Source organism: Barbatula barbatula (genome assembly GCF_947034865.1).
Source record: "Barbatula barbatula genome assembly, chromosome: 5".
Classification (NCBI taxonomy): Eukaryota; Metazoa; Chordata; class Actinopteri; order Cypriniformes; family Nemacheilidae; genus Barbatula; species Barbatula barbatula.
The window spans coordinates 2,449,750-2,473,140 of NC_136769.1; the positions used below are offsets into that span (position 1 = coordinate 2,449,750).

The 23,391-nt window shown below is 37.5% G+C and overlaps 2 protein-coding genes across 4 annotated transcripts; one reads left to right on the plus strand and one right to left on the minus strand.

The window, feature by feature from the left end:
• Positions 1–10,132: 10,132 nt before the first annotated feature.
• Positions 10,133–14,439, plus strand: LOC306893858 (uncharacterized protein). Its single transcript, XM_079455945.1, has 11 exons — positions 10,133–10,329; positions 10,585–10,656; positions 11,601–11,714; positions 11,942–12,076; positions 12,322–12,405; positions 12,487–12,585; positions 12,720–12,803; positions 12,915–13,010; positions 13,248–13,346; positions 13,557–13,641; positions 13,780–14,439. The coding sequence occupies exons 3-10, from the start codon at positions 11,666–11,668 to the stop codon at positions 13,565–13,567; spliced, it is 657 nt and encodes a 218-aa protein (XP_079312071.1). The 5' UTR covers positions 10,133–10,329; positions 10,585–10,656; positions 11,601–11,665; the 3' UTR covers positions 13,568–13,641; positions 13,780–14,439.
• On the minus strand, positions 14,344–22,758 carry LOC306893856 (interferon-induced very large GTPase 1-like). Of its 3 annotated transcripts, none has more exons than XM_079455942.1 (5): positions 22,661–22,758; positions 22,482–22,539; positions 22,311–22,365; positions 21,511–21,569; positions 14,344–19,869 (listed from the first exon to the last, which is right to left on the minus strand). In XM_079455942.1, the coding sequence occupies exons 3-5, from the start codon at positions 22,357–22,359 to the stop codon at positions 15,112–15,114; spliced, it is 4,866 nt and encodes a 1,621-aa protein (XP_079312068.1). In that variant the 5' UTR covers positions 22,360–22,365; positions 22,482–22,539; positions 22,661–22,758; the 3' UTR covers positions 14,344–15,111. The 3 variants fall into 3 exon arrangements, with proteins under 3 accessions (XP_079312068.1, XP_079312066.1, XP_079312067.1); XM_079455940.1 differs by having other exon boundaries at positions 14,616–19,872; XM_079455941.1 differs by having other exon boundaries at positions 14,616–19,872; positions 22,482–22,536; positions 22,661–22,750.
• Positions 22,759–23,391: the final 633 nt, after the last annotated feature.

The window sequence follows — 23,391 nt, forward strand, 5'->3', positions numbered from 1 at the left end:
CACTGAAGCATCATTTTACATTACACTGATGAATTAACACCAGACACACATTTACACCCAAACTCTCCTGAATGATCAGATTGGTCACCTAATAAATGTCCGCTCATCTACACTAGTAGAGCGTATGAGTACCCACAGCACACAGCTGGTGGCGCTATAGCTTTCATGTTAGTCTGGGTCATGTCTCGTTCTGCAGATGTTCTGATGTCTTGCTGGCGAGATTCAGATGGTTTAATGTGTTGTTTTATTAAGCTGTTTTCTTTACCTACGTAAATCGTTGGAGGGCCACGGTGCTTAAATCAAACACAACAACTGATTAAATGTGTCCAGCTGGGATTGGGTGTGATGGTGAGGGAGTTGATGGTTAACACCTTTCCGGCTCTTAAACCGATATGTTAGGCAACTGATTTAAACATTTCCCATGTTTTACTCACTCTCAAGGCATCCTAAACTAATATGATATTCTTCTTGAAGAACAATGCAGTCTATAGTCAAATATGGATATTAATCTTAAACAAATTCGCGTCAGAAGACCTTCGTTATTTATCATGGATTAGTGATATATCCCTTAAATCACTCTAAGTGTATTGTACAGTTCTCTTATGAATGAAACAGCTCTTGTACAGAAACAATAATGACACAATATTTCTTGTGAACAGTTACTAACATAACTTAATGTTTTTTACAGGTTTCTGTGTTATACACATCTTTGTGTTTGTAGCGCCCCCTCCTGTCCTTGGTGTATCTACCCTTTGGAATATTGGACGCTTGAACCCAGATTCATTTATTTTGTCTCTCGACTTGATCTTATAATCAATATATGTGACCCTTGGTTATACACTACTTCTTACAAAGTGCAACTTAGACCCCTGTAAACCCACTGTTATCCAATTACAGCTACTTATCTGTTCTATTAAAGTGAACACACACTATGTAACTCAAAAATGCAATGAATTTATTTAAAAGATGAAATAAGCAAAAATGATTAAAGAACCAAAATTAAATTCAACAAGAATAAAATCTGTTCCACCAACTTCGGAATAAACTGGTGTATTCAAATACAGTGTCTGATTGAGTCTTAAACCACAGCACTTAAACGGGCTCACCTCTTAAATTCCAATCACAATAAGGCTAATAAATCACTCCTTAAATTAACTCAAAATATACACAAAAAAATACTAATTTGTCTTCACTTAGTGTAAACCAATATGCCAATGTGATCCTGGTACCTGTACAAACTCAGTACAGAAATAAAATATGTAAACAAACTTCAGTTTCAATCAGAAATACAAACAATAAACCTGGATGAATATACTCAATAAATCACAGAGTATTAAAACAACATATCAGTCACCAATTCAAAATAAACAACTTATTGTGGGACCACCACACACGCACGCACGCGCACGCACACGCGCACGCACACACGCACGCACGCACGCACGCACACACGCGCACGCACACACGCACGCCCTCACGCACACACACGCACGCACAAACACACACACACACACGCACGCACACACACGCACGCGCTCGAACGCGCACACACACACACGCACACGCGCACACACACGCACGCACTTACGCACACACGCCAACACGCGCTCGAACGCGCACACACACACACACACGCACTCGTATGGAAGGCCAATAGGGTCAAAAACGCGCGAATTTTAACACGTCAACAACACGTTAAGTACGTGTGCTTTACGTGTACTTTACGTGTACTTTACGCGTACTTTACGCTTTAAAAATTAACGTGTACTTTACGTGTATTTAACACGTACTCAACGTGTTAAATACACGTCAAGTACACGTAGAATACACGTAAACAACGCGTGATTCAGACACCGGTTTCCAGTTTAAACGGGTCAATATCATTGGCTGCCTACGAATTGGGTCAAACCATTTCTGCACACTTGGGGGGTTGCCTGCTGCTCATAGGCTACATGCTACCACCATGAAAGATCCTTTTGTTTATTTGTAATTTTCTTGTGAAGCCCACACGTATAGTAAAAATTAAGTTTATTAAGATAAGATAAAAGTTATCTAGAAATTCAGTTTTCTAACAAAAAGTTACAAATGTGGTTCTTTATAATTCTGATACAATCCATTGTAATGAATTTCGATTTTTGGTAAACAACAAACTTTTAAAGACTGAGATAAAGTTGCTGCTATGACCAGTAGGGTGCACTCAAAATACCACAGAAGCCAAATGAATAAATGTAAATGTAAATGTAGAAGTGCCATATTACAGGATCGAAATCAAATCACAATAGATATCAATGAAATAAGATACTGACACATGCTTTTTTCTGTAATAGCCCATCCCAGGTCATACTCATGATTTATATAAGACACTTATATCACTGCAATACATTAAACTGCAATGCTCAGCTTTACTCCACGTTTTCAACTGTATAGTTTTAACAGTAGAATATGTTTACAAGTAATCTTATTTCTGAGATATGCTTTTATTTCTTGAGAAATGGTACCATGGCCAAATGTACAACAAATAGAAATATGATATAAATACATTAACTGGTTTCAAAATAGATATAGTCTATGTTATGATAAGGCTTAAATATAAATATAAGGCTATGTTATGTTAAGTCTGTAACAAAAAAAAACCACCTTAACAGTTGTACCTGTAAGAAAAACAGTCAACAAACCAATAAGAATATTTAGTTTTATTTCCAAATTACAATAAAAAATATAGCTGCAGAAACTGTGACAATGGGATAATGCTACCAACTTGTAGGGGAGAGATTCAGCGCTACAGGAAGACTGTAAGATACAATAAGGTGGACTTCAAAATTTAGTTTCTACGCATACAGCATCCACCTGAAGGTTGTGTGTGCAAATAATTTTAGCTGAATGCACAACCTGCTCTCCCCTGACCTTACGGGACATGTAAGATAATAAAGTTTGAGTTTAAGCAGGACAAAAATGACATAAAATGTAGAATAACTATAAAGAAAAAAGACAAGACAATATGTGTGAGCTTCAGTTGAATATCAGAAACAAACATGAAAAACTGCTGTTAAATCCTAACCCTGCCAAAATGACCATAAGTACAGAATTAGGCAAATAATGTATATCACCACTATAATTTGTGTATGAAGTGCAGACTAGTGTCCAACAGACAGAAGGATAACATCTCCACATAACTCCTAGCGATTGTCCCCGAGATCCTGAGGATGGCAGCTTGATGGTGTGACACTTTATTAATGAGAGATAATGATGTCAAGAGCCAATGATTAAAGGGTAAATTTTAGGAGCAAAAAAGTTTTGAAATTTTGGACTGTTGTAGCGCAAGAGGGTTTAAGTTAGAGACCCCCAATTTGCTATGGTAACATATGAAACCACTTTTGGCCAATTTAAGAGATAGTCTAATTGCATTTGACCGGATTGTGTTCGTGGTAAAGATACTCATGTCACAAGAGACCGCCTGCTCTCTGCCTTTGGACATAATCCATTAACATTCTGGGACTTGCATTAGCCTGATAGGATTTAAATTTTGCAGGTTAAAGAACTAACAGTTTGGTTTAAAGACAAAAACATACCAAGAACTATGTTTTTGCACCATTACCGATTTCTAACACACACTCACAGTGTTCAGTGTGCTCTGGCAGTTTTAGGAGCAGAAATAAAAAAAATGCTTCTCTCTGTATTCATAGGCACATTGTATGCACTAATTTAATCCATTTGACCGAAATATTAGAAAAAAAACCTTGAATTAAGCTGACCAATTTAAGCGTGGATGTCAACTTGCCTGGCTCAGTGCATGGATCTGTGTTCTGTCAGTGCTTGAGAGGTAAAGTATGGGAACAAAACAGAACACTTGGATTGTGGCAAAGAAACCCTATATACAATTTTCCCTTTTTTGCACTAAGACAGGGCGATTAACGGCCTGTTTGTGGCAGATAGCCATATGCAGATGTTTTTGCAGAGGTCTCTGCTTTGACCACAGAACCACTTTAGTGTGGCCTCACTCAAACCAGTGTCAGGATGGTTATGACCCAAAGTATTAAAATTGTATGATTCAGCTGACCATTCAGCTGGGACCAGCCATCAATGACATCAATATACTATGTCACTTTAAATGCAAACTGACACTCCAATTTTTATATTGTTTGTTAAATGGCTAAATAGAGGAAGTAAAGTCTACATTAATACATATGTATAGTGTTCATATGGCTGCTTAATCATTTGAGTTTACATACTGACATCTGTTTTCCACCTGTTACGTCTTAATGTTGTTTCATTAATTAACAATCCAGCACCTTAAAAGGGCACTGAGAGGGTTACAGGGTTCTTAAAAGGCCCTGACAAAGTTTTACAAACAAATGTTATCTGTTAGTTTAGATACGTCGTTTAATTCTGAGAAAGTGGCATTCGTTCGTAGCATAGGACTGACTTTAATTTATATACAAGAATTAAAGATGTTTTTTTATATTTCTCTTGTAGAAACTGAATGTAGAGGCTTCAGTTTCCTCAAGAAGGGGACAGTAATTTATGTTCACATTCAATACAATAAAGAAAAGCTCTGTGCATTTACCTCCATGATAATGCACACAGAAAGTGCCTTTTATTTATTTGTTTCACCCTTATAAAGGTTCAAATAACTTTTAATTATATTTGGTCTTTATCAGCTGCCAGTACCACTATACGATTTGGTTGTTGGGCGCAGATGTCACTCTTTAACAATCACCACCTGCTGGTTATAATTGTTGGCACAAAAAGCTCACCTTGTTTTACAAAGAGATGTGCTTTATCCTATAACTATCTTAATTAAGTACCTCTTCTGTACTGTTTTCCCACACAAATATATAATTTTTTTTACTACTGTGTTTATTTAAGAAAAAGGCTTGAGTGGAGTAAAAGCAGATCATTTTCATTTTGTACAGCAATCATATTAGTTTATCTACATAACAATAATAAATAAGAGACAAGAAAAGACAAATAAATAGAAGTATCCATAGCATGTTTAATGTTGGTAGCACAGAGTCTATAGGACCCCCCAGGTGTGCAGAAATGGTTTGACCCAATTCGTAGGCAGCCAATGATATTGACCCGTTTAAACTGGAAACCGGTGTCTGAATCACGCGTTGTTTACGTGTATTCTACGTGTACTTGACGTGTATTTAACACGTTAAGTACGTGTTAAATACACGTCAAGTACACGTTAATTTTTCACGCGTAAAGTACACGTGTATTTAACACGTACTCAACGTGTTAAATACACGTCAAGTACACGTAGAATACACGTAAACAACGCGTGATTCAGACACCGGTTTCCAGTTTAAACGGGTCAATATCATTGGCTGCCTACGAATTGGGTCAAACCATTTCTGCACACCTGGGGGGTCCTATAGACTCTGTGCTACCAACATTAAACATGCTATGGATACTTCTATTTATTTGTCTTTTCTTGTCTCTTATTTATTATTGTTATGTAGATAAACTAATATGATTGCTGTACAAAATGAAAATGATCTGCTTTTACTCCACTCAAGCCTTTTTCTTAAATAAACACAGTAGTAAAAAAAATTATATATTTGTTTGGGAAAACAGTACAGAAGAGGTACTTAATTAAGATAGTTATAGGATAAAGCACATATAGCTCTTTGTAAAACAAGGTGAGCTTTTTGTGCCAACAATTATAACCAGCAGGTGGTGATTGTTAAAACATTTCTGTTTCAGAGATTTTGCACTTAAACACATGTGATATAATTAAAAATTAATTAAAAGACTTTCAGGATTGGGATGAGCGCTTGTACCTAATTTTATGGGTGAATAATAACATGAAAGAGTGACATCTGCGCCCAACAACCAAATCGTATAGTGGTACTGGCAGCTGATAAAGACCAAATATAATTAAAAGTTATTTGAACCTTTATAAGGGTGAAACAAATAAAGAAAAGACACTTTCTGTGTGCATTGATAGAAACTTAGAACTTAGAAACTTAGCATGGAGGTAAATGCACAGAGCTTTTCTTTATTGTATTGAATGTGAACATAAATTACTGTCCTCTTCTTGAGGAAACTGAAGCCTCTACATTTAGTTTCTACAAGAGAAATATAAAAAAAACATCTTTAATTCTTGTATATAAATTAAAGTCAGTCCTATGCTACAAACGAATGCCACGTTCTCAGAATTAAATGACGTATCTAAACTAACATTTGTTTGTAAAACTTTGTCAGGGCCTTTTAAGAACCCTGTAACCCTCTCAGTGCCCTTTTAAGGTGCTGGATTGTTAATTAATGAAACAACATTAAGACGTAACAGGTGGAAAACAGATGTCAGTATGTAAACTCATATAATTAAGCAGCCATATGAACACTATACATATTTATTCATGTAGACTTGACTTCCTGTATTTAGCCAGTGTCAGTTTGCATTTAAAGTGACATAGTATATTGATGTCATTGATGGCTGGTCCCAGCTGAATGGTCAGCTGAATCATACAATTTTAATACTTTAGGTCATAACCATCCTGACACTGGTTTGAGTGAGGCCACACTAAAGTGGTTCTGTGGTCAAAGCAGAGACCTCTGCAAAAACATCTGCATATGGCTATCTGCCACAAACAGGCCGTTAATCGCCCTGTCTTAGTGCAAAAAAGGGAAAATTGTATATAGGGTTTCTTTGCCACAATCCAAGTGTTCTGTTTTGTTCCCATACTTTACCTCTCAAGCACTGACAGAACACAGATCCATGCACTGAGCCAGGCAAGTTGACATCCACGCTTAAATTGGTCAGCTTAATTCAAGGTTTTTTTTCTAATATTTCGGTCAAATGGATTAAATTAGTCCATACAATGTACCTATGAATACAGAGAGAAGCATTTTTTTTTATTTCTGCTCCTAAAACTGCCAGAGCACACTGAACACTGTGAGTGTGTGTTAGAAATCGGTAATGGTGCAAAAACATAGTTCTTGGTATGTTTTTGTCTTTAAACCAAACTTTTAGTTCTTTAACCTGCAAAATTTAAATCCTATCAGGCTAATGCAAGTCCCAGAATGTTAATGGATTTGTCCAAAGGCAGAGAGCAGGCGGTCTCTTGTGACTGTTTGAACGCATTCAAGCACATGAGTATCTTTACCACGAACACAATCCGGTCAAATGCAATTAGACTATTTCTTAAATTGGCCAAAAGTGGTTTCATATGTTACCATAGCAAATTGGGGGTCTCTAACTTAAACCCTCTTGCGCTACAACAGTCCAAAATTTCAAAACTTTTTTGCTCCTAAAATTTACCCTTTAATCATTGGCTCTTGACATCATTATCTCTCATTAATAAAGTGTCACACCATCAAGCTGCCATCCTCAGGATCTCGGGGACAATCGCTAGGAGTTATGTGGAGATGTTATCCTTCTGTCTGTTGGACACTAGTCTGCACTTCATACACAAATTATAGTGGTGATATACATTATTTGTCTAATTCTGTACTTATGGTCATTTTGGCAGGGTTAGGATTTAACAGCAGTTTTTCATGTTTGTTTCTGATATTCAACTGAAGCTCACACATATTGTCTTGTCTTTTTTCTTTATAGTTATTCTACATTTTATGTCATTTTTGTCCTGCTTAAACTCAAACTTAATTATCTTACATGTCCTGTTAGGTCAGGGGAGAGCAGGTTGTGCATTCAGCTAAAATTCTTTGCACACACAACCTTCAGGTGGATGCTGTATGCGTAGAAACTAAATTTTGAAGTCCACCTTATTGTATCTTACAGTCTTCCTGTAGCCCTGAATCTCTCCCCTACAAGTTGGTATCATTATCCCATTGTCACAGTTTCTGCAGCTATATTTTTTATTGTAATTTGGAAATAAAACTAAATATTCTTATTGGTTTGTTGACTGTTTTTCTTACAGGTACAACTGTTAAGGTGGTTTTTTTTGTTACAGACTTAACATAACATAGCCTTATATTTATATTTAAGCCTTATCATAACATAGACTATATCTATTTTGAAACCAGTTAATGTATTTATATCATATTTCTATTTGTTGTACATTTTGCCATGGTACCATTTCTCAAGAAATAAAAGCATATCTCAGAAATAAGATTACTTGTAAACATATTCTACTGTTAAAACTATACAGTTGAAAACGTGGAGTAAAGCTGAGCATTGCAGTTTAATGTATTGCAGTGATATAAGTGTCTTATATAAATCATGAGTATGACCTGGGATGGGCTATTACAGAAAAAAGCATGTGTCAGTATCTTATTTCATTGATATCTATTGTGATTTGATTTCGATCCTGTAATATGGACTTCTACATTTACATTTACATTTACTCATTTGGCTTCTGTGGTATTTTGAGTGCACCCTACTGGTCATAGCAGCAACTTTATCTCAGTCTTTAAAAGTTTGTTGTTTACCAAAAATCGAAATTCATTACAATGGATTGTATCAGAATTATAAAGAACCACATTTGTAACTTTTTGTTAGAAAACTGAATTTCTAGATAACTTTTATCTTATCTTAATAAACTTAATTTTTACTATACGTGTGGGCTTCACAAGAAAATTACAAATAAACAAAAGGATCTTTCATGGTGGTAGCATGTAGCCTATGAGCAGCAGGCAACCCCCCAAGTGTGCAGAAATGGTTTGACCCAATTCGTAGGCAGCCAATGATATTGACCCGTTTAAACTGGAAACCGGTGTCTGAATCACGCGTTGTTTACGTGTATTCTACGTGTACTTGACGTGTATTTAACACGTTGAGTACGTGTTAAATACACGTAAAGTACACGTTAATTTTTAACGCGTAAAGTACACGTAAAGTACACGTAAAGTACACGTAAAGTACACGTAAAGCACACGTACTTAACGTGTTGTTGACGTGTTAAAATTCGCGCGTTTTTGACCCTATTGGCCTTCCATAGCCTTCCATACACTCGAACGCACACACACACGCGCGCACGCACACACACACACACACACACGCACTCGAACGCGCACACACACACGCACGCACACGCACTCGAACGCACACACACACACACGCACACGCACGAACCCCCGTTGCAGGCCTGATACGTTGCTTGTGTGCGTTGAGGCCGAATAAAACGTAAAATGGCCGCTTCACTCTATAAGAGCACCAACAAATAAACAAAGTGTAGCTGGGTGTAGATGGCAAGGTTTAACGATTTCCGTCTCCCGTCAGATCCATCCGTAACTCTGTGATGTCCCCGCGCTTGGAGCGCTTTATCTCGACTCTCCTCAGCGGCTCTGTCACCCTCGATCGATGCACCAACAGCTCTTAGCAATCGCTTAGATCACCGTGTATTCTCGCACATTCGCCGATGTAAAGGATAAACTTGAGTAAAGTTTCTCACCGGTAACACTAATAGTACAATACACTGCAATGACGATCAAACTATAACAGTTCTTCTGAATCGCGTCGTGTTGACTTCACAACAGAATATTATTATGTTTAACACTTAAATGCTGCAGTTCTGACGATATTTAAAAAAAATAAAACTGCGCACATTGTTATCATGCCGACAAATCTCGCTTCCTCCTTTCTCCCTGACTGACTTTCGCCCCGGCCAATCACCGTTGCCATAACTGAAATGAGGCGGGATCAAGTTGTTTTTTTAGCCAATAACGTTAAACCAAACACAACTTACTGACACGAACATTTCTGAACAGGTGCACTTTGATTTCAGTAATAAGCTCGAAACCAAACAGCACATTTCTGCATATTCCCACTTAAAATAAACAAATAAATAAAATACAGATAATAATAAAGAATAATAATGTAGAAATTAACCCAGGGTTACATGTTATTTCTCTGTATTTCTGCCTGTGTTTCTTCTGTTGTGCTATTTGTCTTATGGCGCAGTTTATTTTTAAAGAAACTGTTCACATCTTCATCGAGCATATTAACATAAACAATGAATGGGGTTTTTATTATGTCTTTGTTTCTCTCTAAAGGAACAGCCCTGTTTTATCAAATGTGTGTTGTCTCTGCACCAAACCTTATTATGTTCTTTGCCTTTTTGTTCTGGGGAGTTACTGAGGGTGAGTACTTCAGTGGTTTATCATCTGAGCAGTTTATGAAAGCAGTTCATTCAGTTCAGTTCTAAGCTGTAAATGAACCCAAGTCATAGTTTGGGATCAAGTAAACACGTTCATCTTCATGGGACTTCTTATTTGTTCACATCGCTTTGATATGATCATGGTTGTAATAGTCTTTTATGTTTTCTTGAGGCTTTCTGAGTGAGACGGTTGTGTGCTGTGCTCACTGTGCCCTGAGGATTCTTCTGCTGTTGTGGGCATCTCCACATTCAGAGCGTTTTCCAGGTTTGTTTATTTCAAGACAGTATTTGGAAAATAATCTTTAATAAATGTAAACGTTAAATGTTTGTTCACGGAAAAATGGAAAGCAAAACAAACATCTTCTGCATATCCCTTTAAAAGTTGTTGTTGTTTTAAGGACATTAAGGCATCACAGATGCATGTTAACGTTGTCTTACATTTATTTTGGGAACCTCTGTCTTACCTGAAAACAACATTGTAAATATTCAATAAATGTTTATGTTCTGATTCATTTTACAGGCAATCGCAAAACGGCGTTGCACTGCAGTATTCATCTGGAATATTCCCTCTTTACCAATATTATTTATTCAGGTGGGTATTGTGCCACAGATGTTTATGAATGCAAAACCACTGCAGCATTGTGACACTAAAACACTTTTTAATGTTGTGCAATGTTCACATGTATTTCTGCTTTGCTTGATCATTTCGTCACCCTCGTGTCATTTCACACCTGCGTTGCCTTTAAGGTCTAAGGAGAACTAAAGGAGAATTTTAGCTTCTTTATTAAAGTCCCCCTGTAGTCAATAATCTTACCACTTAAAACTAAATGAATTTCCTGTGAAAATAATTTCTTTGTGATCTAAAGTAGCTTGAATGTAAGTCTCTTGCATTTTAGTAGACGTGGATGCTGCCGCCGCTCACTCACACCGGCTCACAGCTCTTATCCCTCCAGTCGCCACTCACTCACACCGGCTCACAGCTCTTATCCCTCCAGTCGCCACTCACTCACACCGGCTCACAGCTCTTATCCCTTCAGTTGCCACTCACTCACACCGGCTCACAGCTCTTATCCCTCCAGTCGCCACTCACTCACACCGGCTCACAGCTCTTATCCCTTCAGTTGCCACTCACTCACACCGGCTCACAGCTCTTATCCCTCCAGTCGCCACTCACTCACACCGGCTCACAGCTCTTATCCCTCCAGTCGCCACTCACTCACACCGGCTCACAGCTCTTATCCCTCCAGTCGCCACTCACTCACACCGGCTCACAGCTCTTATCCCTTCAGTTGCCACTCACTCACACCGGCTCACAGCTCTTATCCCTCCAGTCGCCACTCACTCACACCGGCTCACAGCTCTTATCCCTCCAGTCGCCACTCACTCACACCGGCTCACAGCTCTTATCCCTCCAGTCGCCACTCACTCACACCGGCTCACAGCTCTTATCCCTTCAGTTGCCACTCACTCACACCGGCTCACAGCTCTTATCCCTCCAGTGCAGATGCTGATTTATGTTTTGGTTTTTTTCTTCAGTTCTTTTTCAGTCTTTTCGGGAAAAAAGTCTCAATTATTCCGAGTCTGACAGAGTCCTGATAACAATGCTCTTTGGAATAATGATTCTCATTTGCATCATCAATATCATTTTCTGTAAGTATGATTGTTTTCATGATGCAGCGTTCACTTCATCATTGGCAGGATTTGTTTGGACGTCTTTGACACATCTCGTGTCATTTATGATTTTAGAGCTAAATGATTAGTTATTGCTCTTACAGAAAATAATTATTCATCTTTTGTATCTTCTTCTCTTCTGTTATGAAATGTCATGAAACCATTCAATTTAATAAAACCTTTTATTCTGCATGTGTTTGCTATAGTATTGGCTGAAATGATTATAAATCAGGATGGCCATGTGCGTGCTATATTAGACTTTGTGTCTGATATTGGACATGATGCTCTGCCTCCACTGCAGCTCATCTTCCTCTATTATGCTTTTGGCGCTGCTAGTCAAGGTAAGTCAACTTTATAAACCATTGGGATTCAGTCTTTTAAGACCAAAATACTACAATGGCCACCTCAAGTTCTTAGAAAGATAAGGGAAATAACAATTTTATATAAATGTGTGTGGTAACGTGTGTGTGGTAATTGATAAAGATATTGATAAAGACACTTTTTAGAAAATGTATGTATATGTATACAGAGCCCTTTATCTGTCTGTCTAATGCAAAAGAACTGTAATTTTGTGTTTCACGTTCAGCACTTTTTTATATCGGAGTTTTTCCACTGTTCCTAACATTGGCGAGATACAATTGGAAGGACGCGTGTCTAAACAATATGAAGTGTAAGTGTTTTCTAAACTCTTTATCAAAGCTATAAACTCTGTTATGAACACTTAGAAATGAAAACGTTCTCCCGTGTTTAGGTTTACGCTCAGCCAGGAGGGTTGCGTGGTTAATTTTCATGATAGTTGTGACTTTTATCATGGTATATTCTTACCTCATTGCACTGGGAAAAGAAAAAGGTACAGTGGTGCTCAATACAAAACAATCTATACACAAAATATAAAGGTTTAATTTGAATTAATTTAGCAAATAAAATAATAAAATAGCCAGTTTATTGTAAAGCTTATGCGTGTTCTGTTTTTTTCATTTGTAGATTGTTTTGGCTGGACTTGTGTAGCTGCATTTCTACAAATACTCTGGGGAATCGTCGTTCTGAAACACTCATTTGGAGATCTGGGTACAGTTTTAATAATAAAAAATAGGGGATTACGGTGATAAAACTATTTTTAAAACTAGTATTATACATTAGAAGAAATAAATGTATGTAACGGTTTCATCTTGCATTCAGATCTTCCTTTTAGACGTAATGTGTGTCTTATTGGATCTGTTGGTGTTGTGTCTGTGGACTCTATTGCACTGATGGCAGAACTGATACAGAAAAAAAGTGAGTTATGAAAAGCGTTTGACACACAGCGTTCATCATTCACTTATTCTTCTGTACTCAAACTATATCAGTGAGGAGCTAGAAATACTCATAGCGTTGAAACTATCATTTAAATGTAAAGTATCTCCAGATGAAACACTATAGATCATTATTACATGTTTGATCAGTTATGTGCCTGAGTAAAAGCGGCAAGTGAAAATAATCCCAACATGAAAACCCATTTCTTTGAATCCTCAGTCACTGGAGATCGAGCTGTGGGGGATCTGAGAACGGTTGTCTTCCCCTGTGAATGCGTCTTCGCATGTTCTGTGCTCATGTTGGTCATCTTTGAACCCTGTGAGTATAAGATCGGTTGTATTCGCTGATGTATTATCAAGAACTTCATCAGACTCAGTCTGTCACATTCAGATCTGTTTTAACTGAGATTAAATTACTAAATATATAAACTAAATATATTTTCTCTCCACACGCAGACTTTAAATTTCAGCATCAGTGTCATCAGGTTAGTAATAAACAGTTTATATTTCTAAGGACAATTTGTTAAAGTATTAACATGAATCTTTGTTAATAATCCCATTGAAAGACTGAGACCGGTTCTGATCCAGCCAATGAATCGAACCAGCATGTGCCGGTAACTATCCTGTAATATAATGTTGTGCCGTATTATGATTTGTTATCAATCTCAAAAATAACAAGATAAAGAAATTTCCTTTAAGATATTTAAAGCAGACATTGTGGTTATAGTTTCAAATGCATGTTTGCAACACAGAATGAAGAAGTTTGTCATCAAATGTTACCCAACGGACCGGAGCAGAACACAAACAATGAATCATTGGAAATGAGATCTCTGCTGCAGACACAAAATAACACGACTTGAATCACAAAGCGCGATGAACGATGAGATAATAGACTTTTGAAATCATCTCACACCATCACATTGTGAATATAAAATTGCAATGGCGGATTTGAGATGGGTTGACTTGCTAATGGTCAAATGTTATCAGATTGGTGCTGTGAGTTTACATTTTCACTACAGGTTATGAGTTTTACAACATTACTTCTGTATTTCTACCTCACACACATCAGTTCAGGTCGTGTTCATGAGCTTTCTTCAGGCTCTCAGAAGTGTCATTTTTCCATCTGTGTTAATCGTATTTGTGTGTTGACCACTGAAGCTAAACCGGGTTAAACCTCAGTAGCAGGACTGAAGGGCTCCTGATGAAAATGATGCTTGTAGAATGTTACAAAAGTCATTCAATGTTTCTTCTTAATATTAAAGATTTCATCAATGTACATCGCATATAGAAAGAATAACAATAACACCACGTATTTTAATAACATGCATCTTTATTTTATTTATTCATCTATAATTGATTTTATTACAATGTATATAAAACAGCTATTGAAACAATAAAAACTGTGAAAAGGGCTTTAAAGATCAAACTGAATTCAATTAAACAATAGGAGATAATTATGTGAACATTTTATTCAATTATTATTGTTAAAAGTTATTGTATGTTTTTTATAATCACTGTTTTCTTTATAGTCGGATTCAGAGATTGAGGGAAATAATAGCAAGCAGGAGATGAAAAATGACAGAATAAAATAAATTAATTGAATAAACTGACTTGATCTGCTTGATAAAGTGTTATTACACCAAACAAAGACAGATTACCTCTTCACAACATCGTCTCATGACGTTAAGACTTTAGATACAAACCATTGAAGACTCAAACTGTACCTACTTACATTTTACATTTGGCAGATGCTTTTATCCAAAGCGACTTACATTGCATTATCCTATACATTTATACATAGGTGTCTGCAATCCCCTGGGATCCAACACACAACCTTGCGTTTTCAACGCAATGCTCTTACCTCTGATTTAACAAGTAATATAAATGAATGCTAAAAAATGAAAAAAATACTGTTTCAAAATTTGTAAATAGATAAAAGAATATGAATAAAGCTCCACACAGATGTATAAACTCACGTTAGAAAGTAATCTCGCAGATAAAACACACATGCAGATTTGCTTTTAAGAGGAAAAACGTAATATTGCAAGAATGAAATGTGCATAAGTATTATACAGAGAATTACTTTATATGTTTTTATCTAAACTCTCGATAGCTTCCTGTTTTGTGATTTTCTTCCATTCATCTGGAATCTTACCATAATCCTGGAATGTTTGATTATAATGTCTTTGCAGATCTACCTGGAATCTGCACACAAACCACTTCCAGTAGGGCAGTTCAGAGAGATCAGGTGTGATGCTCCACTTAGTGAAAACTCCTCCTGCTTTTCTGTATTCTCTGTAGAGAACTAACAGATCAGATTCATTTGGATAAAAAGATTGATCACTGCTTGCAACAACTGTTGTGCATATATGAAGAGAAAATTGTTTCGTGCCCCTGTAACGTGCCCCATTAACTGCCCTAACTCGATGGAAAGGAACACTGTGATCTCCATTATGTTTTGGTATTGTGTTGGTGCAGATGGCATAACAGAACGGACACTGAACCCAACAGCACTGACAGAAGTGATTGATCAGAATCTCATCGGGTCTGTTGCTGAGATCCAGTTTTTCATCAAATGAACCCGTGCTGAACTCTTTTCTGATGTCAGACAATAGCGGAGCAAGTTTTTTACTAATCACGTCTTCTAGAAGTTTGAAATCATCAACATCATCATGTTTGACTCCACTGAAGTCCTTCACAGAGAATATCAGAACTTTTGAGAGCTTCTGTGTGAAAAACTTCAACCACACATCAATATTTCCTCTGTTCTCTTGAACATGTTGAGTCGATTCATGTGCTGCTGTCATGATCTTCTGCTGCAGGAGATCAATGTTCTTACTCATCTTGAGTTGAACTCTGACACTGAACTGATATCTGATGTACTGACTCACTTCTTCTCTGATGAAACTCTTGAAGTGATCTTTGGGACAATGAATGTAGTTGATGTATTTGTTAAAGTTCTCCTCTACTGCCAGTCTCGTCAGGATGAGTTTCTCCAGATTTGATCTGTTTCCCTTCAGTGATGGACAGTTTGATCTCATCTCATCTGCTAAATGTCTGGCGGTCTGTTTGTAGACACTCTGTTCAATGGGTTTGTTCAGTTTCTGACTGATGATCTCACCAAAAATAGCAGCTGATGTTGCTCCTTGACCGTATTTCTGGAAAATACTGTAGTATTCTTTCTTCTTCTTCTCCAGATAGAGATCAGGATCATTGGCTTCCCTGAACATTCTGTGTTGGTCAGTGAATGTCTTGTTTACTTTCTTAAATATAGAAAATACCAAATCTATGAAGAATTCATTCTTGAACACATATTTCACTGGTGCTTCCTCATATTCTGTTATTTTTGCTTTGATGAAATATGTGAGTTGTCGAATGCAGCTTTTGTTGTAGCCCATCTTGGAAATATTAAATGAATTGATTGTTTTATCTGTTTGATGAGTAACATCTGAGATCAGTCTTCTTATTTGTGTTTCATCCTCAGTTGATAGGAGAGGCACGAACTTGTCTTTAACTGCTTTCCAGCCATTTATAATAATTCCACAGGATTTCTTGAACTGAACATAATCTTCATAACTCGGCACAGTAAAAATATCCCTGATGTTCTTCCAGGTGTCATGATGGACACTTTCATGGATGTCATTGAGGAGTATTTTCACATCTTTCAGTATGTCGATGTCTTTCACTGAAGGAGAATCTGTGGTGATCTTCTTCATACACTCTCCCCAGAACACATCAAACTCTTTCTTCAGAGTTTCTTCATCATTTGTTTTGTCTTTGTGTTTTAAGGCAAGTTCTTTGCTCTTTTCTAAGAGAGTGTTTTCATGTTGTGTCCTCTGAGCATCAATCTTTTTCTTCAGGTCTCGCTGCTGAAGAATCTCATTTAACTTTCTTTTTGTTTCTCTCACAATGTTTTCCTGAAGCTCTTTGATTTTTATTTCAAATGAAGCTTTCCACTGAATCAGGATATCTTTGTCTGTGTCTTTCTCAAAGAACTCTGATACGGATTTATTAACTTCTTCACTTTTCTGCTTCAGTTTTCTTTTAATATCACTTTCATCAATCTCATGAATTGTATCATTTTCTATTTGGATGTGCAGTTTGTTCTCAATTTCCAGCATTGCACTGCGAAGAGTCCACGTCCACTTGCTGTATTCTGTCTCCAGTCTCCTGTATGCTGAAATCTCCAGAGAATTTCTGAAGCTGAACACAAATCGTTCATTCAGTAAAGCTTCCCAGAGATCTTCAATTCGCTTACAGACGTCTTTCAGCCTTATACCTGTTGATTTTGATGCCCTTGTAATAATAGTCTCTTTTAGTTCTTGAATATTCTCACAGTAGTTTGGGTTTGGTGGTGCCATTGGTGGGCTTCCCTCCCACAGCTGAGCAAAATACTTCACATCGTGACGTACATCAAATGCAATGACATCACTGAAACATTCAGCATCAGAGCCTTCATCTTTAGCAGCGAGTTTTGTCATCTCATCCAGTGTCTTCTGCAGTCGTCTCTTTCCCTCCATGTTTTTCTCTCCGGCTGTGATGTCTGAAACATTCTGATGAACAAACACACAGCTGGGGTTCAGTTTGACCTTCTTCATCCTCAGAAAGGCCTGAACAACAATCTGAAGAATATCCTGCATCTCAGACGGGTTTTCTCCAAAGATGTTGATTAATGTCAGATTTCCAATACCGACAACAAACGTGGCCAGTTCATTATCATGATGTCTTGTGGATCTTCCAGCCAGTTCTGAAGCTCGAAGCCCCTCAGTATCAACAACCAGAACATAATCAAACTTCATCTGATGTTTCATCTCCTCTGAGACTCTGATCAGCTGCATGAAAGCTCCTCTGGTGCAGCGGCCGGCACTGACTGCAAACTCAAGTCCAAACATGGCATTCAACATGGTGGATTTCCCAGAGCTCTGAATCCCTAAGATTGACAGCACAAACACTCTCTGATCTCCCAGTTTCTGGATGAGTTTATCTAGAACAGCAGAAACCCACATGACAGGAACATGAGCAGCATCTCCATCCATCAGCTCCAGTGGAAATCCAGACATCATCATCTCTGCTGCAAGACTCGGAAGAGAAGAGAAGTTACACTGAAGACCTGTCTTGTTCTTCTTTACAGTTGAACACGATTCATAGATCTGACTGATCTCTCTCATGATGTGCTCCAGGCCAAAGGTTGCTGCTTGAAGTTTTTCAGATATTCTCTCAAGTTCTGTTTGTTCAGCTTTGAGTTTCTTAGATTTATCTTTTTCTTTCAGCTGTAAGACTGATGACCACTTTTCATTATACTTTTGTTGTAGGACAGAAAGATCAGTTGAGGTATATTCATCCAGAAGAATTCTGAGCCATTTCAGGATATAAATCAAATTAGCATCATTTGAAAGCGTGTTCTTAAAAAAAATCTTTATAAATTTACTTAAGGTATTATGATGTTGCTTTTCACGAATTTTCTTCATTTCTGTTTGTTTTCTGCTTATTTCTTGTTCTATGTCTTCCCCTTGAGGTCGATGAAGTTCTTTGTTCTTCTGACACCACTGATGCCACAGTTTCCCCTGACAGGGCAGAAATGATTCTTTGATTTCTGTCAAAAGTTTTTTCTTCAGTAAAGTCATCATCTCTTGTGCTGCTTCTCTTCCTCTCCTGCAGTCTTCATCATCTTCCTCATCTACTCTGATATCTGAGTGATATCGTTTGGAAACGTCTTCAAGTCTGAACACTGAAGCTGATGCTGAAGATGAGAGACAATCATTTACAGCTCTTATGATTTCTTCAGAGACATCTGATTGATTTCTGTCTTTCAGACCAATTTTGTATTTTCCTTTCCTCGTCTCACTTGCAGCAGATTCGTCATCAGTAAGAATACAAATAAGAGGTTTTTTGTCATTGTACAGCTCTTCTATCTTTGTTGCGTTTCTGTCCTCACTGTCAAGATGTTGTAGAAGAACAACATTGACTGAAGACATTTCAGTGAGAATCTTCAGCTGTTTCTCATTGTCTCCTGCATCACCATGAAGATTACAGAAGGCAACACAGTCAGTAAATGTATCTGTGTGTTTTCCAGATGGACAGTACCAGGCGATCTCCACCACTCCATCCATCAGTAGTCTGGTTCTACTGCTCCCTGGACAGTTTCTGTGGAAGAACGTGTTGTGTCTCTCATTGATCAGACTGTTCATCAGCTGAGATTTAGATGAAGACACAGAACCAAACCTGAAGAACGACACCATTGGAGTTTCTGCTTTGCACACTGACTGGACTTTACTGATGATTTTATTGTCAGTAGTTGTGATCTTCCAGCTCTTGATGATTTGTCTGAATGTCCAGAGAGGAAACTCAATGTGTTGTGTGAATGGATCCGGAACAAGCAGAGGAAGAGCAAACTGACACTGAGAGAGTTTAGTGACCATCACCTGCTTTAGGAAACTGTCAGCACAGTGAAACACGGCCATCTGAACATCCATCGGGTGAATAGTGTCGGATTTACTTGTTGCTGCATTAGACGAAGACATTTCTTTGAAAATACCACCCTTGGGTTTTTTCATGTCGCTGACCTCTGTTTGTGTGTGATGCTGTGTTTTGGTTTCTTTAGTTTTAATGTTTCTTGCTCTGTAGTTCATCATCAGTAGTTTCTGAAGATAATTCTTGACCAGCTCTTCTTCAGCACAAGACTCATGAGACTTTAATGAATGTGATGATATCTGAAGAACATCTGCAGCTCTCTTCTTGCTTTCAAGACGAAGTTTGCGAAATAGCCGCTCTGTTTCTCCAATCACTTCCTGCTGTAAGTGTTGATCTGGTCTGACTCCTGCTGTTTCATTGTCTTCATCTCTCTGCTAAACAAAACATTACATTACTTGTGGTTTTAAAGAATGAAGCAGTAGTTTTCATTGTAGATAGACAGACATACTGTATACAGTACTGAGTTAGAATGAGGAAGTTTATTGTCACCATGCACTAAACACTGATGATCATAAAAGGCTTTTGCAAAGCTGGAAATGTTTATGGATTTCTTTTGTATTTACACAGTAAAATAGAACACCTCCCGACTACACCTAACCTTACCACACACTTTATTATTCAACACCTGTCCGACATTTTTCTAATATTTTCTTGAAAATGTAGAAGAGCGAGTTTGGGAAATGGTGGATACAAATTTGCGTAAGTGTCAAAACTACTTTCTCACTACACCACTGAAACTGTTGGTTAAGCAGTATCGTTTTTACCCTTTACATTTTTTTCTTGGGGAGGACCCAGCCAGAGCTGTTGACAGAGTAGTGACACTGGATGTTCAACATTTTCTGGTGTCACGTGATTCATGGAGTCTTCCGATAATTCCAGGAAGTTTTAATAGTTTTTTTATTCTTTAATTCTGAAATTATTTTATACATTAAATGACTAACACTGAACCATCCAGATGTCTCCAATACTGCGTTATTTTATAAAAGATCCAACGCGATGTGATCAGGTTTATTTGTATCTGGTGTGGGTATCAAAATCTTCCCATTAGATTATGACTCTCCTGTTAAGAACACTGGACTCAGCAGCTCCGCTTTGGAAATTTGAACTGTTGATGGCAAAGAATTCATCCAATGTTAACACACGCATATATTTAAAGCTCTTGACCGTCTACATACATAAGACGATATATCAAATGTGCCTGCTGTCTGAGTTTAATGTACCATCTCAGTAGATGTCGCTGTCCAACTTCTAGGTCTAGGTTTAAAACAAATGCCCATGCGGCCCCTGTGAAATAATTTAGAAACTGCTCTTTGACATTATGCTGTTTTAAAAGTGATTAAAGTATTATAATGTCTGTTTAAAATCGTTCAAGCTAATTAGTAGTTAATGGGATCAAGCGGCGAACCGGAAGTATTAAGCATCAGCCCTACGCGCATACGAAAGGCATAATGGATCAGGTGAGATTCACACACACTGCATAGTTTATCATTATAATCTTGCTTCTTTTATATCAGTTTTCAGCCGCTATTAGATTATTAATGATAATCTTAAATCTCATTTCAATTTTATTTTGCTTTGTTATGCAAGCACTCTCGAGCTTGTGCAGAGGCTGCAGCTTTTGCCAGAGAGGAACAGGACTCCCCTGGTTAGGCCTGGTTCTTCTCCTCCAATGGAGTTTTGGGTTCCTCGTCACCCCATTTTGGGTGGAATTTATATCGTGTCTGATATTTCACCTGTGTTTTGATTTGCATAACCTTATATGTTTTGCTTATAGTCAATATGTTTTCTTGTACAGCTGCTTTGTAACAAAGAAATAAAAAAAGCGGTATATAAATAAAGCTGACTTGACTTGAATCGACTTGACTCAGTCTCAGTACCTGTGTGAAGCACTTTAACCGTAACGACTACAGAAAGTTGAATGTTAAAAATAGGATTATAGTAATTAGATAAGAGATACTGGCTAAATTAAGAGATCAGCCAATACTTAAAGTGTGTGTGGTTCAAGCACTTACCCACTGTTTTCCTTGGGTTGTTTCTTCTTTCTTTCCTTCTTTATTGGTTGTGGATTCATCTGTTTTATTATTTAAAACACACACACACAGTTCTCTAATCTTATTGAATTATCTTTCGGTCATATACCAGCCCATTTATTCAAAAACAGGATATTTATTGTGCAAGTATTACTTGAAAGCTTGTGTGTTCCACTATATTATGTGTACGGTGTAATACTGGTCTTTTCTCTTTCCTAAATGTTTGTTGTTCATCTCTTCAGTGTAACACTGCCCTTGATCCTTATTAAACAGACGGTCAATCTTGCTTGTTAGTATTCTCATCTCCGACTGGTCATTGATGGTCTTGCTGCAGGTGTGATATCTTTTCCTACACTTCTTTAACAGCTTCTTCACAGTGTTTCTTCAGATATTCTATTATAGTGTCACACTCTCATAAGTAAAGACGATCATGACAAACTGAAGAACTTTATCTCCAAATACTTTCTGTAGTCATTCCAGACCCTTGTCAGCATCTGTCAACTGACCCAGTCGAACAACAAAGATAACTGAAACACGATTTCTGAGTGTGAAGGAACTATTTTAGGAGTCCCGTCGGGTTTAGTACAGATCTGTTCTTCTCCCAGTAGAATGTTATCATGACCAAACTGGACTGATGTAGAGTTTCCAAATACTACAACTGTCAAATTGGGAATATCTTTATCTAGAAAAAAACATATAACTCTTTCTATATAAATGAATTCATTTGTGCCTAACAAGCTAATCCTTTAAAGATCAACTAACTGATGTAGTTGTTTTCTTACCCATGCTGTCTTGAGCGGAATGTCTGTTTTTGTCCTCGTGGCTTTCCATTATGTACTGTAAAATGGCAATTTAATCATGTTAACATTGTTACATTTTTTACAGTTCTGTAAACAAGTAAACATGTTTTACATATGCATAAAATAAATCGATTTGAAATGTGTAATTTGCACCTAATTTCTCAATGCAGAGTGCAGCTGGAAGAGATTCTGTATTTTCATCCACTGCCTTCTAAGAATTAAGCATAATGTAGATTATGCAACATTATAAAACATTTAATGTGACATTTTTTATAATAATGCTCAATAAACATACACACATATCAATACAAGGTTTCAGTTAAGAATCTGACCTGGTGTGAATGTCGTCCCGCATCTTTTGAAATGCAGCTTCATGTGTCAGTTGTGTCTATTTAAAGGGTGAAATGAATACATTCTGCATTCCTTTAGTCAGGTGACATGGCCAATTATCCTTTCTACAAAATATGAGTAACTTGTTGGGAATTTTGTTTAAAAGATGTAGGACAATGTGACGGTCAATGGCAAAACCAACATTGCCCATTTTTCCCCCTGAGGTGCAGCATCTGGAGGCGAATTGGTACCCACTAGGGCCCAGTTTTTTCCGGGGGTTTATAAGGACGGATCCACCACGGCTCTCTCTTTCTTTACACTCTGTCCTTGGGCTCAGACATGCCGCTCGTCGTGTTGTGCAGCTACACATCCACTTCAATACGACACTTGTATTCCAACTGACTTCCATTCTCGCCACACGCACCACATTACATTATTCATTTACAGTAATATGGGTGTTCTTAATAAAAATGTCCCAGAAATGGGCTTTAAACATTGAACGCGTGTTCACCTCTTTGTTTTGATGCAGCTTCACGTGTCGGCCGTAACAACAACAACATTGAACAGATTTATTATAAATCAGGCGGCTCTGTGTGTGGTTAGGGTAAGTCAAGTGAGTTTCATTTGAAGGATGGTCTCAGCTTGACCGGTGCAGGTTTGCAGCAGTATTGTTAACTATGTCTATACCTTTATGACCACTTGTGTCGTCTAATGTCTTTACATTGAACACAAG